Source organism: Microcaecilia unicolor, chromosome 10, assembly GCF_901765095.1.
Source record: "Microcaecilia unicolor chromosome 10, aMicUni1.1, whole genome shotgun sequence".
Classification (NCBI taxonomy): Eukaryota; Metazoa; Chordata; class Amphibia; order Gymnophiona; family Siphonopidae; genus Microcaecilia; species Microcaecilia unicolor.
Genome location: NC_044040.1, coordinates 18,572,433 through 18,591,254, shown reverse-complemented (window position 1 = coordinate 18,591,254; position 18,822 = coordinate 18,572,433). Strand labels below are relative to the sequence as shown.

The 18,822-nt window shown below is 41.6% G+C and overlaps 1 protein-coding gene across 2 annotated transcripts in view; it reads left to right on the top strand.

Annotated features, from left to right (window-relative positions):
- AHCYL2 (adenosylhomocysteinase like 2) overlaps positions 1-18,822 on the top strand; it is a 184,587-nt gene that overhangs the window by 123,107 nt on the left and 42,658 nt on the right. For both annotated transcript variants that reach the window (XM_030216847.1, XM_030216848.1), the window contains exons 3-6: positions 7,379-7,522; positions 11,584-11,684; positions 14,205-14,307; positions 16,794-16,888. In XM_030216847.1, the coding sequence (XP_030072707.1) occupies positions 7,379-7,522; positions 11,584-11,684; positions 14,205-14,307; positions 16,794-16,888 (443 nt within the window). The remainder of the gene's footprint in view (positions 1-7,378; positions 7,523-11,583; positions 11,685-14,204; positions 14,308-16,793; positions 16,889-18,822) is intronic.

Below are 18,822 nucleotides of genomic sequence, written 5' to 3'. Positions count from 1 at the left end.
TAAAGCTAAATCAGATGCTTAAAGGTATCTGACATCCAGAAATGGAGACTATAAAATTGAAGTATGCCAAAACTTTTGGACTAGTGGATAACACTAGAACGTATGTATGCAGGTGTCTTTTGTATTTGTTAAGCTAGTCTTTATTAGCTTTATAAATCCTGGTGAGTGTAAAATAAGCTCTGTGAATTGTAAAAGAAATCATTTTAGAATTACTGTCCCCTATATAATCTTTACATAAATGCAAAGTATCTTGCTTCTCACCTATACTCAGATTAGATCCCTAAGTCTCTTCTAGTTGTTTCCTGATTTGACAAAACACCACATTTGTGAAAAAATAAGCCCTATTCTCTAGAGAGAGATTTAGTCTGAACTTTTCAGTTCCCTAAAGCAGAACTGCCATTCATTTTAGTGTTGGGCTAGATTAGAGAGAAATGTATGATGTAGCTGAAGAGGGCTTCTATTGTGACCAGCCAGTGAGGATCCCATCTGATGTTGAGGAGGCAGGAGGAGTTGCAGGAGGAGAGTCCCTTCAATATTATAGCCCCCTGAGGGAGTTTTCAAGTCTCAAGTTGGTTAATGTTTGATATACTGCCTATTATAATTAAGTGGTTTTCCATAATCATATAATAAAATGGAATACAAGGAAAATGAAGTTACAATTTCCATAAAAGAAAAAAAATCAAAGTAGATAGCAGTCTTCCTGTATCACAGGCTCTAATTCACCCCCAGCCAATAGATAATCCAGCTATTCAGAATAGAAAGCTTTTGTAAATATATTTTCAATCCTACTTTAAATTTTAGAATGTCCTCTCCAGTTGTAAATAATGTGGCAAGTCATTCCAAAGGGTGGGAGCTGTAACAACAAAATATTACCTGCCAAATAGTATCCAAATGTATGCTAACAAATTAAGTTGGTTGGATCTAAGAGTATAAAATGATGTATAAGGAATTATGTAGCGAGATAAGATTGATGGCTATCCAGTGCAGTAGATCTTTTGTAAGAATACTATACGGTAGGCCAGTGGTAGCCAGGACTAGCACACCAGGGGATGCAATATCCTCTCGCACCAAGGATGTGTCTCCAGGAGCTACTGCCCAGGAGGGAAGTGTTAGGATGGCTGTGTAGTTGGTGATTCAATTATTAGGCATGTGGCTGGTGGACATGAGGATCGCCTGGTCACTTGCCTGCCTGGTGCAAAGGTGGCGGACCTCACCACCTCAAATTGGTGGAGGGGTTAGCATTGTATGTTAAGTAGGGCGTTGAATCAAATAGATTAAAAATTTTGCAGGAAACAAAACACATCTTGGAATCCCTATGGATTGAAATTCTATGTGTAAAGTAGAAAAGGGTAGTGATAGGAGTGTACTACCATCCAGAATGAACAGACAGATGTAGAAATGTTATCAGAAATTAGGGAGGCTAACAAACGGGGGAACAAAATAATAATGGGTGATTTCAATTACCTTGATATTGACTGGGTAAATATAACATCAGGACATGCTAGGGAGGTAAAATTCCTTGACAAAATCAAGGACTGCTTTATGGAGCAGCTGGTACAGGAGCCAACAAGAGGAGGAAAAAATCTAGACCTAGGCCTTAATGGAGTGCCTGATCTGGTGCACGAGGTAATGGTGCTGGGGCCGCTTGGTAACAGTGATCATAATATGATCAGGTTTGATACCGATTTTGCAGTAAGTGCACACAGGAAATCAATAAGTTAGCATTTAACTTTCATATAGGAGACTATGATAAAATGAGAAGAACGGTGAAATAAAATCTTAGAGGAGCAGCTGCAAAGGTCAAAAATTTACATCAGGCGTGAATGCTGTTCAAAAATACCATCCTAGAAGCCCAGGCCAAATGTATTCCGTGTATTAAAAAAGGAGGAAGGAAGACCAAATGACAGCCAGCACGGTTAAAAAGTGAGTTGAAGGAAGCTATTAGAGCTAAACAGTGGCGTTCCTAGGGTGGCTGACACCCGGGCGGATCGCTGGGCGAAACGACACCTTCCCCCGGCGAAAGGACACCCCCCCCCCCCCAGTGCATTTTTACCTGCTGGGGAGTGGGGTTGTCGCGCGCCTGTCGGCTTCACTCGTTCCATGCTCGCAGAGGGAGCATGGAACGAGCGGAGCCGACAGGCGCGTGTCACTCCCCCAGCGGCGTGCACCCGGGGCGGACCGCACCCCCCTAGGAACGCCACTGGAGCTAAAAGAAAATCCTTCAGAAAATGGAAGAAGGATCCAACTGAAAATAATAAGAAACAGCATAAGGAATGGCAAGTCGAATGCAAAGCGCTGATAAGGAAGGCAAAGAGGGACTTTGAAAAAAAAAAAGATTGCGTTGGAGACAAAACACATAGTAAAAAATTATTTTAGGTATATTAAAAGCAAGAAGCCAGCAAAAGAATCGGTTGGGACCGCTAGATGACCGAAGGGTAAAAGGGGCATTCAGGGAAGACAAAACCATAGCGGAGAGATTAAATTAATTCTTTGCTTCGGTCTTCACCAAGGAAGATTTGGGATAGATACTGGTGCCAGAAATGGTAGCTATAATTCGAGTTCCTCTTTCCTACATGCATCACTTTGCAGTTGCTCACTTTAAACGTCATCTGCCATTTGGATGTCCAGTCTCGTAGCTGACAAGTTGGAGAAACTGAATGAAATCTCTGTAAACCTGGAGGATGTAATGGTGCAATTTGACAAATTGAAGAGTAGCAAATCGCCTGGACCGGATGGTATTTATCCCAGAGTACTGATAGAATTGAAAAATGAACTTGCGGAACTATTGTTAGTAATATGTCATTTATCTTTAAAATTAAGCATGGTACTGAAAGATTGAAGAGTGGCCAATGTAATGCCGATTTTTAAAATAGGTGATCTGGGAAATTATAGAACGTTGAGCCTGACGTTGATGCCAGGCAAAATGGTAGAGACTCTTATAAAGAAAAAAATTACAGAGCATATTCAAAAGCATGGATTAATGAGACAAAGCCAACATGGATTTAGTGAAGGGAAATCTTGCCTCGCTAATTTATTACATTTCTTTGAAGGGGTGTACAAACGTAGGATAAAGGCGAGCCAGTTGATATTGTGTATCTGGATTTTCAAAAGGCATTTTACAAAGTACTTCATGAAAGACTCCAGAGGAAATTGGAGAGTCATGGGATAGGAGGTAGTGTTCTGTTGTGGATTAAAAACCGGTTAAAAGAAAACAGAGAGTAGGGTTAAGTGGTCAGTATTCTCAATGGAGAAGGGTCTGTGCTGGGACCACTGCTTTTTAACATATTTATCAATGATCTAGAGATGGGAGTAACTAGTATGAAAAATTACAAGAGGACCTTACGAGACTGGAGACTGGGCATCCAAATGGCAGATGATGTTTAATGTGAGCAAGTGCAAAGTGATGGATGTGGGAAAGAGGAACATGAATTATAGCTACGTAATGCAAAATCAGCATTAGGTGTAACTGACCAGGAAAGGGATCTAGGCATCATCATTGATGACCTTTGCTTAGTGTACAGCGGTGGCTAAGAAAGCAAATAGAATGTTAAGTGGTATTAGGAAAGGAATGGAAAACAAAAAATGAGGTTGTTACAATACCTTTGTATCGCTCCATTTATACAACTGCATCTCGAATATTGTGTTCAATTCTGGTTACTGCATCTCAAAAAAGATATAGTGTAATTAGAAAAGGTACAGAGAAGGCAAAGAAAATGATAAAGGGGGTGGGACGACTTCCCGATGAGGAAAGGCTCAGCTAGGGCAGCTTGGAGAAAAGACGGTTGAGGGGAGATATGATAGAGATCTATAAAGTCATGAATGGAGTAGAACAGGTTGACATGTAGGAAATATAAAATGAATCAGAGAAAATATTTCCTCATTTAACGTGTAATTAAACTCTGGAATTTGTTGCCAGAGAATGTAGTAAAATCAGTTAGCTTAGCGGGGTTTAAAAAAGGTTTGGCTAGCTTTCTACAAGAAAACTTCATAAGCCATTATTAAAATGGACTTGGGGAAAATGCATTGCTTATTTCTAAGATAAGCAGCATAAAATGTATTGTAGTGTTTTGGGATCTTGCCAGGTACTTGCAACCTGGATTGGCCACTGTAAGAAACAGGATGCTGGGCTTGATGGACCTTCGGTCTGTCCCAGTATGGCAATACTTATGTACGTTAATAGACTTAAGGGTTAAGTGCTCTGAAAATATGCCTCTTAATCTCTTTAGCTTCCAGATCATTCTGAAAGTGTGATTTTATTGATCCGTAAAGCCAAATTGCATTCACTCAGAAAATATTTATTCTTTGCGACCCAATGGAAATTGGAAAGAATTCTATAAAAGGAGTTGAGCTATATCTGTCTGGGGACAAAATAATTCTTTGAGGAGAAGCAAGATACTAAGGTTGCCACTATACATGAGTCGTTTGAATTTACAGCTGAACCTGACGATTACAATCTATGCAACTCTGATGCAGTGTTAGATATTCCAGTTTACAGGGAATGGTCCGCCTTTACACCTATTTCTTCTGAGACTTGGAGACTCTAAAAAAAATAGGTTGTCGAATCCTGGCTGCTCTTAAGATAATGTACCTCCCTTTTTGTTGAAAGATCTACCTTTAGAATTGCCAGATTAGTATTGTATTGATAAAAAAGTTAGCCAAAGTTAGGATGGTTCTCCCAAACTGAGTTCAATTCCCACTTCAGGCACAGGCAGCTCCTTGTGACTCTGGGCAAGTCACTTAACCCTCCATTGCCCCATGTAAGCCGCATTGAGCCTGCCATGAGTGGGAAAGTGCGGGGTACAAATGTAACAAAAATAAAATAGATACTATTGGAGATTCTACATGGAATGTTGCTATTCCACTAGCAACATTCCATGTAGAAACCTACGTGGACTAGCAACATTCCATGTAGAAGCCTGCGCGGCCACATTGGTGATCTGCAAGGGCCAACTTCTACATGGAATGTTGCTAGTGGAATAGCAACATTCCATGTAGAATCTTCAATAGTAGCAACAGTGGAGGAGTGGCCTAGTGGTTAGGGTGGTGGACTTTGGTCCTGGGGAACTGAGGAACTGAGTTCGATTCCCACTTCAGGCACAGGCAGCTCCTTGTGACTCTGGGCAAGTCACTTAACCCTCCATTGCCCCATGTAAGCCACATTGAGCCTGCCATGAGTGGGAAAGTGTGGGGTACAAACGTAACAAAAATAAAATAGATACTATTGGAGATTCTACATGGAATGTTGCTACTATTGGAGATTCTACATGGAATGTTGCTATTCCACTAGCAACATTCCATGTAGAAGGCTGCGCAGGCTTCTGTTTCTGTGAGTCTGACGTCCTGCACATACGTGCAGGACGTCAGACTCGCAGAAGCCTGCGCGGCCACATTGGTGATCTGCAAGGGCCGACTTCTACATGGAATGCTGCTAGTGGAATATCAACATTCCATGTAGAATCTCCAATAGTAGCAACATTCCATGTAGAATCTCAAATAGTAGCAACAGTGGAGGAGTGGCCTAGTGGTTAGAGTGGTGGACTTTGGTCCTGGGGAACTGAGGAACTGAGTTTGATTCCCACTTCAGGCAAAGGCAGCTCCTTGTGACTCTGGGCAAGTCACTTAACCCTCCATTGCCCCATGTAAGCTGCATTGAGCCTGCCATGAGTGGGAAAGCGCAGGGTACAAATGTAACAAAAATAAAATAAAAAAATCCATGGGTAAAATTGTCTTTACTCCCATTCCCAAGAAGGTTGATGCAGATTTATTGCCAGTTTCAAGTTTTAGGCCTGTTGCAAACACATAATTTCTTGCAAAGCTACAGGAATTTATGGTAAGATTCCAGTTATCAAGATTATTTAAACTGCTGGAATTTGTTGCACAACTCTCAGCATGGTTTTCGCAGTTTCCACAGTATCCAAAACTTTATTAGTTTTGATATCTGAAGTGAGAAAAGTATTGTGTAGAGGTGTTGAGATGGTTCTTTTGCAGTTTGACATTTCTGCAGCTTTTGACATAGTCATGACATCTTACTTGGTTAATGGTCTGAAGTAGATTTTTCTTGTACTGTGTTAGACTGGTTCACCTCGTTTCTGAAAAACAGGCAATATTTAGTGCTTAAGGATAAAGGTTTTTCATCCTTTTGGGTACCGCTTTACTGTACCCGGAAGGATGCCCCATCTCTTCGCTTTTGCATAAACTCGGTCAAATTGCATTGAATTTGGGTGAACAGTTATCTTACATTGATGACTTTTTTTTTATTGGTTCCAGTGCATTGAGATTTGCAGGTTAAATTATAGTAATGCTATTATCTGTACTGACAAAATTGACAAATCAGTGGTGTGGCTACGGGTGGGCCTGGATGGGCACAGCCCCACCCATTTTTGGCTCAGACCCACCCAGTGGTGGCACCCCCCCCCCCCCCCCACATTAGCATCTCTCCTTCTCCACAGCATCCTGTCATCTGCCTGCCCGTCGTTGAACCCCATCACTCCCTGGTGATTGTGCATGTGAATCTTCCATGGGTCTGTTTCCCTCTAGGCATTCCATGGTGGCGGCAGTAGCGGCTGCTTTCATGCGTCTGGGGTTCCATGCCCGTGCATTAGACCCAAGATCAATTGGGTTAGCCTCTTTGAGGTTTCTCTTGCTCTGTTTTTAGAGTTAGAAAGTTTATCGGTTATTGTTTTCTTTATTCTCTGCTTGGGTATTGATTATACTGGAAGTGAGACTGCTGTACAGGGTATAGCAAGCTCTGGCATTCTCTCTGTCTCCACCTGATGGTAGACTGACATAACCCACAAGTCTCTGGATTGATCTGTTGTGACTAATGGAAAGAAAATTATCAGGTAAGAACTAATTTTTCCTTCCCCATCAAGGATGAAGTTAGATTTGAGGTTGGTAGCAGGAGCCCCAGGCACAGCACATCGCATGACCACCATCCCTTAATATTTAAATGCTTAACTGTTTCAGTTTATTGAACCCAAAGGTACAAGGAGGTGATGCTCAGGGTAGGGAGGGTCACATTGAAACAATTTTGGTGACACTGTATTATTCTGACTTTATTGTATGTGCTTTGATATACAAATCTCTGTATACCCATATTTTGGATGTGTTTACTTTGCAGTGTCATGAATAAAAGAAAACTTAAAAGAAAAGAAGGTGATGCAGATTTTGTATACGTATGTTCCCTGTGTGAGGGCACATTTATGCAATATCACGTCTAATGGTTACTAAGTGAATGCTTCAGACACATAATGAATCTCTGCCAGCTAATATGAGAGCCTTTGCATTCTGTCACATGCAGTCACTTGATTATCTTGTTTATTTTCTGGCAGTTAGATTATTAACTTTTTGTCTCTGCTTTTTATCCTGTGCTGTCCAGCTGCTTCTTACACAGACAGCTCCGATGATGAGACCTCTCCTCGGGATAAGCAGCAAAAAAACTCCAAAGGAAATAGTGATTTCTGTGTTAAGAACATCAAACAGGCTGAGTTTGGGCGCCGTGAGATTGAAATTGCTGAACAAGGTATATATGCGCTGCTTGTGTGACACAGTAATTAAAGAATAAACAAATTCATTAGGAGCTGTAACCTTTATAGCAAGCTGGAAATATCAGATATCTGGATAATGAATATGGGCAGGACCAGTGTTCAGTTAAAGCCGGCATTAAGGGGTGTGTGTTTCACTTAGCTGTTTGCCTTAAGCCAAGGCAGAAAGTGCCATAAAGGAAGCACAGTTCCAAAGCATTAGGACGCTTCAAAAGTTGCTCTCTACCAATATGCTGCTGATAGGATGAATGCACCTGAGCCCATACCAGGGCTCTAACTGTTAACTAGAGGACTGCAGACATGACAAGGGAAGCCTGGAAAAACTGCTACAGTCAGCTAAGAGACCAGTATGAAATAGAGACCCTTGAAATTGAAACTGATATCTGCACAGAGATTGACTTACTCTGTGCAGTCCAGCAAATGTTGATGTTGCCTTCTATCCCTCATGCAGAGGTTTCAAAAGGCCATTCCTTAGCATCTTGCTACATTGTTCTGCACAGATAGGTTTTATTCTCTCCTACCAGCAGGTGGAGGTAGAGAAAAAAACTGAGTTTTACCAGTGACCTCATAATACATAAGTATTGCCACACTGGGGCAGACTGAAGGTCCATCAAGCCCACTATCCTGTTTCCAACAGTGACCAATCCAGGTCACAAGTATCTTAGAAATTAGCAGTGGATTTTCCACAAGTCCATTTTAATAATGGTCTATGGACTTTTCCTTTAGGAAGCCATCCAAACCTTTTAAACCCCGCTATGCTAACTGCTTTTACTACATTCTCTGGCAACGAATTCCAGAGTTTAATTACACGTTGAGTAAACAAATATTTTCTCTGTCCTATTTGTTTTAAATTTACTACTTTGTATCTTCATTGCGTGTCCCCTAGGCCTAGTATTTTTGGAGAGAGTAACCAAGAGATGCACGTCTACTTGTTCCACTCCACTCATTATTTTATAGTCTGTTTCTGTCTTGGCTGAGACTTCTTGGTCTAAAGTGTAAATGTCTTCAGTGCATTCACACAATTCTAAGCAGGAGGAGCACAAAGTTCTTTACCTGTTATGGGTGTTCTCTGTAGTCCAATGGTTCCCGAACTGTCCTGGGGCAACCACAGCCAGTCAGGTTTTCAAGAAAGCCGCAGTGAGTATTCATGATTTAGAATTGCTTTCACTGCCTCTGTTACATGCAAATCTAACTCATGAATATTCATTGTGGATATCTTGAAAACCTGAACGGCTCAGGTTCCCCCAGGACAGATTTGGGAACCGCTGCTGTAGTTGACCAGATTAGTCAGGCACACAGTCCCTCCCATCTCCTGCTTGCTTTTGAGCTCTGGAACTGAGAGGTCTGTGCAGGTTTGGAACTTTTCACTAGTTCTGAGCTCCAGGAGAGCTGTTTCCTCTTGGCACTGTCAATAACACCATTCACTAGTGTTCCCAAGTAATGCTGCTGTCAATGGAAGACATCTGTTACAGGTATGCAACTTTACTGTATTACATAGTAACATAGTAGATGACGGCAGAAAAAGACCTGCACGGTCCATCTAGTCTGCCCAACAAGATAAACTCATATGTGCTACTTCTTGTGTATACCTTACCTTGATTTGTATCTGCCATTTTCAGGCCACAGACCGTAGAAGTCTTGCCCAGAACTAGCCCCACCACCCAAACACCAGCCCCGCCTCCCAATCTCGGCTAAGCTTCTGAGGATCCATTCCTTCTGCACAGGATTCCTTTATGTTTATGTTATGCTATGTTTATGATACAGGGTGAAGAGCAGACATTTTTAGTTAGATGACTTAGAGTGCACCTAAGCTACCAGGCTAGCAGCATTATCAGTGATGATCCTGGCTCTAATACTTACTCAAGTTAACTGTTTTCCAAAGTGGCCCCACTAGTGATGATTGGCCTAGTAAATTCTAAATATACCTGGGAAAGCTTCCTAGTGGGAGTTGGTTAAAAAATAAACGAAAATTGGAAGGTGCCTGTAGTAAAGTTTTAGTTTGACATGCACAGTTTAACTGTGCAAATAATGTTGTTGTTTTTTTAAATAAAAGTATTTTATTACTTGCCCTCCCATGAATGTACCTAGGAAAAGGTAAAATGAAGACAAACTGAAAGCAACCATAATAAACAATCAACAAAGCATGCACATAGAGAGCGCTGGCAACAGGAATTGGGGGTGACTATTGATGAGGGTGACTGGTCCTTTTTTGAGAACAATTGGTCTAAGATTTCAATCTCTGTTCCATACCAGGAGAACATAGTTAAAGTGCTTTATCGGTGGTACTTGACTCCAGTTCGGTTGAACCATATGTTTCCTGGAACATCTCCACTGTGTTGGCGTGGTTGTGGACAGAGGGGTACGATGGGCCATATCTGGTGAACATGTTATAAAATTTGGGCATATTGGAAAGCCATAAAACATAGACTGCAAAAGTGGTTTCAAAGGCCTGTTAAGTGGTCTCCTGAATTTTTTCTTTTTGCTAAAAAAACCTCCAGGTCTTACTAAATCTCAGGCATTGTTAGCCCGGCAAGCAATGGTGGCGGCGAGAGTAGTGCTTACTGCGTGTTGGAAATCACCTGCCACTCCACCTTTGCCGAGCTGGTTAAATAAGCTATGGTTTATATGTGAAATGAGAGACTTCGGGCAGTGCAAGGTCATACTGAGGACAAGTGGAAGGCAATCTGGGAGCCCTTCTTGAAACATTTTCAATATTAAGGGGGAGGGAGGGGAGTTGGGCTAAGGGTGGGGGAGGGGGGTTATTGGGTAGTGCTCGGACAGAGTTAGGTTTTTTTTGTTTTAATTAATTTTACAACACCTTAAAACATGAGGTCATATTATGTGCTGTTGTAGTAGTTGACATTTCTGTTGTTACTGTTCTATTGCAAAGAATATGAATGGGAGCTAAGATGGCAAATTGATCTTTGAATATCTGTATGATGCTCTCTGAGTAGTAGTTCCTTATGTACAGGGAATTTTTCATTCGTAATAAAGACCTTTTACAAATTCAAAAAAAACAAACAATCAACACAGCAAGTCGATCATAAAATACAAATCAAAATACCCAATTCATATATACAAATTAACAAAAAGAAAAAAAAAAACAAGCAAAGATAATCTTAAAGCAATAAACCACCTCTCTTACCAAAAGCATAATCTGGAGTAGCAGTACCTATGGTGACTGACTAACCAAATAAAGAGCTAAATACAGTTCTTACTAAGTCCACTACCGAATAACTGACTATACTCCTGACTCATCAGATGCTCTCCAAAATCCAGGATGTTCCCAAGAAACAACCCCCTGCTGAACTGTGCAGTGGAAATTCATATGAAGTTACTATGTATTACCTACATGCATGGTATTTTCATCTTGCTTGAGTGTGTTTTGTCATTTTTCCTGTATTCTTGTCTATTCTTTAATGAAGGATACTGTATGCTGAGGCATTCATGATCCGGTAAACGAGCATTAGTTTTGAAAGTTCAAATAATGTGTGACTCTGGGCAAGCCACTTTTATCTCCATATTCTCCAGTGTACATCACTGTAGTGATATGGCATTTGTTAATCTTTCAGTTATCCCTTGCTTAAAAATATAGTATATAAGACCAATGTAGTGAAACGTCTTTCATACCATCAGCTAAATGGTGGAACTCACTGTCAAGTTTTATTAGACAGTCTTCCAATTACAAATTATTTCATAAATTGTTAAAAACATTTTGTTTCAAATTTGTTTCTTAACTAATTAGTGTGCTTTGTGTGATAATTTAACTGTGTTAATTTCCAGGAATGGCCTGGCTTCTTTTGCTGTAAACTACGCTGAACTTTAGTAAGGCTAGAGCAGTATATAACACTTCATGTAATTTAATGATCTTTTTCCTTTTGTGAATCTGGTAAATGGGTCAGATAAATTAGTTGTGTATGTGTTTTAAACTCTAGATGTGACTGTATGTATGTAAAGGCATTAAAATAATATGTGTGGAATATGTTTGAACAAAAGACATTAAATTTAAATGCATAATAGTTTTTTCTATGCTTTGCAGAAATGCCAGCACTTATGGCTTTGAGGAAGCGCGCTCAAGGAGAGAAGCCATTAGCTGGAGCCAAGATTGTGGGTTGTACTCACATTACCGCACAAACCGCAGTAAGGGCTTTTGTGTGTTACTTTTGTTTTTTGTTTGCCTCTCATAGTCTTTAGATGTTCCTGTCTGGGTGGTTCTGGTAAGCCCTTGCTAGTTTGAATGCTGTAGAAGGACTGAACCCCTCCCCCCCTCCCCACCAGATAGGGGATGTGAACCCAGATTCTCTGTGCTATAATGTGCTGAAACTAATCTCCCACAACTAGCCTGGCTTTTGCTGTGTTTGTACACTTCTTTATAATACTCTCAACCTGTACACCTTACTGCTTGGGGAGTAAGACTGATACCACCAGTTTCAAGCTGAAGGTAGCATCCTATTTCCTTTACTTTGCAGTAGCCCATCCTTCTGAGCCAAATTGTAGCAGCTTTCTGGATCTTGGAGTTGGGAGGTTAGAAGAAGAACCATGGTGCTGTCTGGAGCCCTGGTTAGTCCAGTATTAAAGAAATAGAGGGGCATAATTGAATGGGGTAGGGAAACCTCACACGACTTCCCTTGAAGGTGCAGGGAAACCCGTATTATCGAAACAAGATGGGCGGCCATCTTTCGTTTTGATAATACGGTCGGGGACGCCCAAATCTCCACATTTAGGTCATCCCCGATTTTCAGCGATAATGGAAACAGAGGACGCCCATCTCGGAAACGACCAAGTCCAAGCCATTTGGTCATGGGAAGAGCCAGCATTCGTAGTGCACTGGTCCCTCTCATATGCCAGGACAACCGGGCACCCTAGGGGTTACTGCAGTGGCAGAAATTGCTCCCAGGTGCATAGCTTGGGCGCTGAGCCCTCCTAACCCCCCCCCCCCTCCAAAACAAAAACCACTCCCCACAACTGTACACCACTACCATAGCCCTAAGGGGTGAAGGGGGGCACCTACCGCAAAATAGCTTTCTTAACTTATCCAGATAAATTCACCCTTTCCTTTCTGAGCATACTACCAGAACCCATGTCCACACTCTATCACCTCTCACTTAGACTATTGCAACTTGCTTCTCACAGGTCTCCCATTTGGTCATCTCTCTTCAATCTGTTCAAAATTCTGCTGCACGACTTACATTCCGCCAGTGTTGCTATGCTCATATTAGCCCTCTCCTCAAGTCAATTCACTGGCTCCCTATCTGGTTCCGTATACAGTTCAAACTCCTCTTATTGACTTACAAGTGCGTTCACTCTGCAGCTCCTCAGTACCTCTCCACTCTCATCTCTCCCTACATTCCTCCCCAGGAACTCTGTTCACTGGGTAAATCTTTCTTATCTGCACCCTTCTCCTCCACTGCTAACTCCAGACTCCGTTCCTTTTATCTTGCTGCACCATATGCCTGGAATAGACTTCCTGAGCCAGTACGTCAAGCTTCATCCATGGCCGTCTTCAAATCTAGGCTAAAAGCCCATCTTTTTGATGCTGCTTTTAACTCCTAACCCTTGCTCGTTCAGTACCCATATTTTATCATCCCCTCCTTAGTAATTCCCTTATCTCTTATTTGTCCTGTTTGTCCTAATTGGATTGTAAGCTCTGTCGAGCAGGGACTGTCTCTTCGCTGCGTACGTTTAGTAGCACTATAGAAATAAGCAGTAGTAGTAGTCTTTGGGATACCGGAATCTTGCTACACAGTCCTTATCCCTTATTTGTCCTGTTTGTCTGTCCTGATTAGATTGTAAGCTCTGTTGAGTAGGGACTATCTCTTCATGTTCAAGTGTACAACGCAGCATATGGCTAGTAGTGCTATAGAAATAAGTAGTAGTAGTAGTTACTGGCATTGAATGTTGACGGTACTCAAATAACTTCCAGTGGCTAGCCTGTAACCAGGTATTCAGTGCTGTTATCTGGGTATGGGCTGGTCAGTGTTTGAATTCGGTGCTGACTGCAGTGTTTAAATATCATGGGGTCAGTTCCCATTTGAGGTTTTGTTTACCAGCCCGTAAGAGCACTGTGTTCTGACTCTACAATGCATCTAACTGAGGATATGATGTCTACAGTATGTTATGCCTTTATAAAGACTATCATTCTTTGTGGCTGGGCCACAGTTGTGGAATAAGTTACCAGGTTCATTGTGTTCATATGCAGATAAGAAGCAATCTAAACAATTATTAAAGACACAATTTTTTGTGCAGGCCCATTTTAAGAAGTAGGTTTTTGCAGAGCTTATGGGGTAAATTATCAGGTGGACGTGGTTGTGTCCTGTGTTTTTAGTAGTATGGTGGGGACGTGGAAGGTAGTTCAACAGTATTTTAATGTTTGTATATGATCGTTCTTCTGGATTTATGATTTTATGTATGTATTTTTTGTAAACCATTTGGGTGTAAGTGGGCTAAAAAATTTTAAATAAAATAAATGTATTTTTCCTCTTGTAGAAATGCAGCTACAAAATCTCAGAATGCCTCGTACTGTAGCTATATAAAGTTGACATACATCTGTTGCAGATGGCCAGTGACCCACTGCATTGATAGGAATACCAAATGCAGATAAAATGAGGCATTGCAGCAGCATGTTTTCTTCAGGATCACTGCATGTTTTTCTTGTTCCAGGTGCTAATTGAGACCCTGGGTGCCTTGGGGGCTCAATGCCGATGGGCTGCCTGCAACATTTACTCTACTTTAAATGAAGTGGCAGCTGCACTGGCTGAAAGTGGTAAGTGACACCACTTTTCTTATGTCTACGATACAAACCAACCATCACTGATGGAAGTTCTATCCTTTAGGAACTTGGTGTGGTGGGAAACTAAGGATCCATAATTCTGACCAGTTTTGCTCATTTTGTCATAGGGCAGTCCTTTCACCTTCATGTGTTTTGAGCTACCCAACTGATGTAGTTATTTTGTTGGTGTCGCTGAAATTTAGCAAATATTGGCTTAATTGCAAAATACCGTATTTTTCGGACTATAAGACGCACTTTTTCCCCAAAAAATTTGGGAGGAAAATGGGGGGGTGCGTCTTATAGTCCGAAGGTAGCGAGTTCCCTCCCTCCCGCCCTCCCCCCGAGTTCGGGATCGCCCTCCCCCCGGCCCTGTCACAACTTCTCCCCTACTCAAGTCACGCGATGTTCCCTGGTGGTCTAGTGACGTCGGGGCAGGAAAGAGCCCCCTCTTTCCTGCCCAGCGCGCTGCTCTCCGTCCTCCTGTATGCTGCCTGACGGTCTCGGCGAGATTCAAAATGGCCGCCGAGACTTCAATTCTCAGTGGCCATTTTGAATCTCGCCGAGACCGTCAGGCAGCATACATGAGGCTGGAGAGCAGCACGCTGGGCAGGAAAGAGGGGGCTCTTTCCTGCCCCGACGTCACTAGACCACCAGGGAACATCGCGTGACGTGAGTAGGGGAGAAGTGGTGACAGGGCCGGGAGGAGGGCGATCCCGAACTCGGACAAGACGCACCGGAGCACCTAGGTTTTAGAGGAGGGAAAAAGGAAAAATTTTTTTTCCTATTTCCCTCCTCTAAAACCTAGGTGCGTCTTATGGTCCGGTGCGTCTTATAGTTCGAAAAATACGGTACATAGAAATATTTCTTGTGATTTAATATGCTCATGAAAATAAAAGGTAATCCCCTTTCAGGTCCTGTCCTAAGGGCCAGCTTTTTTGGGACTCTGTTTTTCAGTTATTCACAGACATTACTGAACTCCATCTATTGAGGGCCAAGGACTGTTTGCTGAATATCGGTCCTTCGGGTCTGTCTAGTAAATTAAAGAAATTGGTGATTAATGTTACAGCTATGAGGAGAATGGTGCTAGCCTCTGGCTGGAAAATGAAAGAGGCTCCAGCTATGCATCAAGTGATTGCCAGAGTGGTCTTTGTATACTCAACGTCGAAATTGACAGCATTGCAAAGGCATAGGATGATGCAATTTCTTAAAGTATGGAGTTTATATGATAAATGGATAGAATGGGTTAGTCATGCCAACTAATTTATACTGTGTAACAGTGGGAGAGGATTTGAGCCTAACTACTTGCCAGATCCCCTAAGGAGTGCTGGATTTGACAGATGAGGGCTGGGAGAGAAGTTTGGGGAAGGGATTTAGGCTTAATGTTGTAGAAGCAATGTACCAAAGTGTCACGGTATGTAATGAGGATTTGTTTGTTGTGTTTTGTTTTATGGATACATACAGTATGGGTTAATAATAATAAAAGTAATCCACCATTTTACATTTACTTTGCGTTCTCTGGAACAACATCATATTAGCCCTGAGAATCTACAAATTGATCCATCTGCTCGTCATTTAACAGCAAATGAAGTTGAGCAGGATCAGAAAACACTTATTTTAGTGCTGGCAAAAATCATTTACAATGAAAACAAAGAAGAAATTGACCACCAAGTGTCAAAACCTATCGGTGTGATGAAAGAAATTTTCGCCTTCTGTCCTACATAATCCTACACAGGTCAGGAAAAATCGGAATTTTTGAACCCTAAAAGGAAGCAGATCACTCACCCAGACTAAGCAATGTTTCTTTCTCCAGCATGGCTGCTAGAAATAAGTGAGGATATCTATGGATTCAATCAGTCCAGCAGCTCAGGTATTACTACCTGCCTAAAAGGGAAAGATTCTGAGATTCCAGGGGAAAGACCTGATCTTTCCCCTTTTGCTTTCCCATTGCAAAATACCATGGGCAAGAGGGCTGGAAGCTTTTCTAGTCACATCACACCTCACAGTGCCACCTTGGCCGCTGCCACAGCAAGTTTTGGCTGTCAGTGGAATAATTGCCTGTAGGACACCAAAATGTCACCTGCCTGGATCAATGTCTAAATATTTTTTTTTGTTACATTTGTACCCTGCGCTTTCCCACTCATAGCAGGCTCAATGCGGCTTACATGGGGCAATGGAGGGTTAAGTGACTTGCCCAGAGTCACAAGGAGCTGCCTGTGCCTGAAGTGGGAATCGAACTCAGTTCCCCAGGACCAAAGTCCACCACCCTAACCACTAGGCCACTCCTCCACTCCAGAGGACAGATTTTGTCTATTCCCTGCTTTAACCTGCCTTAGATGTAACAAGGACAACTTCATTTTGCAGCTTATTCCCTTGTGTTATGCACTGTAGTGAGGGAAAACAAATAATTTTCCTCTGAAAATGATTGTACTATATCGTTATCGTGTTTGATTCTGATTGATAAATTCTTCCTTTCTTCTTAGGGTTTCCAGTCTTCTCCTGGAAGGGTGAATCAGAAGATGACTTCTGGTGGTGTATTGATCGCTGTGTAAATGTTGAAGGGTGGCAGCCCAATATGGTGGGTATCATTTCTGCATCTTTCTACTTTGGTGCTGCCATACAGGAGAATTACAGGTTGGAAAAATGCAGCCTGAAGTTACTCCCCATTTCTGTGTTTGCATAATTCGTAAATAGTGGTTCTACATATTGATGCATTTTTTTTTTAAAGCTGTACTTGGGTACTCTACAATGTGCAAGTGATAATTGAGATGCAAAGTGTGCTGGATCCTGTAGATAACTCCCCAGTGGGGTTTTTGTGCTATACACAAGTCTGAGTTTGTGCATGCAGAGTCCCAGTAGAAGCTTTTTCCCTCAGTTTTTCTACAGGAAATCCAGAGGGGAGATTTGGGGATTATGACTATGCAGGCATTTCCCCCAAATAGTTTGACATTCCCGCCAGTTGTAAACATCACATTTTGAGAGGGTGGAAGGAGACATATCACGTAGGACTGCAAATTGGTTTCGTTTGGATTTCCCTAGAGTTAATTTTTAAGCTACTTTTTTTTTTTTTTTTTTTTTGCAGCTTTTCTGGAAACTAGGGACAGACATGCTTGGAACTGTGTTGAAATTGGCCTCACATGGTCTTTTACTTTACATTTTGTTTGAGATTGTTTCTCATACAGATATGTGATATATAACTAGTACAACCAATCAGATCCTATGAATATGTGGTAGTTTGTGGTTCTCTTGCTGCAATGACTTTCCAGTGTTCTCCAGCTGCTAAAAAATATTATAATTATAAATGCACACACATATATACAGTATTGTGGGAGTTTTTGACCCCCCCCCCCCCCCCCGATTATTGCATATATGTCACACTGAATGGTTTCTGATCTTTAAACAAAGTGTAATTAGACAGAGAGACCCTGAATAAACACATAACAATTTGTACTTCATTACATTATTTATTTAAAGAACGTTATCCAACACCCGTATCATCCATGTGAAAAAGTAACTGCTCCCCTTAGTTACTCATCAACCAATTGGCCAAATTCAGTTGGTAATTAGATTCAGCTGATTGAACACAGCCAGGCTGTATTGCAGCCAGCTCTGTTGGATCTAAACTTCACTATATATTGTACCTTGACATGAGAGTGAAGTAGTCATCACAAAGTTTCTACAAGAACTCTGCCACAATCAAAGGAAATACCAGAAGAGATGAGAAAAAAAAAGTTGCTGATATACAAAGCCATTTCTAAAGCGATGAGACTCCACTGAACCATAGTGAGAGCTATTATGTCCAAATGGAGAAGACATGGAACAGCAGTGAATCTTCCCAGGAGTGGCCGGTCTGCGAAAATTACTCTGAAGGTTCAGCAACAACTCATCTAGGAACTAACAAAACATCCCAGACGGACATCCAAAGGACTGCAGGCCTGTTTAGCCTCAGCTAAGATGACTGCACAATAAGAGAGACTGGTTAATGAATTCATATGGGAAAGTAGCAAGGTGGATACTGCTGCTCTCTAAGAATAAGATTAATGCTTGTGTCACATTTGAAAAGCATATCTGAAGGGGGGGGGACTTGGGGACATTTGTTAATGCTCAGTTCTTGCTGTACTTGTATGCTGTATGATGGTTATTTGAACTTAAAACTTTAATAAAAATAATTGGAAAAAAAGAAAAGCATACTTGAATGATCCCCAAACCTTTTGGGATAATGTTCTGTGGATGGAAGTGTCAAAAGTAGAACTCTTTGGACAATACAGGTCCTATTATGTCTGGCATAAAGCAAATCCAGCATACCACAGTAAGAACATTGTACCAGTAGTCAAACGTGGTAGTGTGATGGTGTGGGGGATGCTTTGCTGCCTCAGAACCTGGAAACCTTGAACCATGAATTTTGCACTGTACCAGAAAATTATAAAGGAGAATGTCGGGTCATCTGTCTTTGACTTGAAGCTGAAGTGTAATTGGGTTATGCAGTAAGACAGTGATCCAGAACACAAAAGC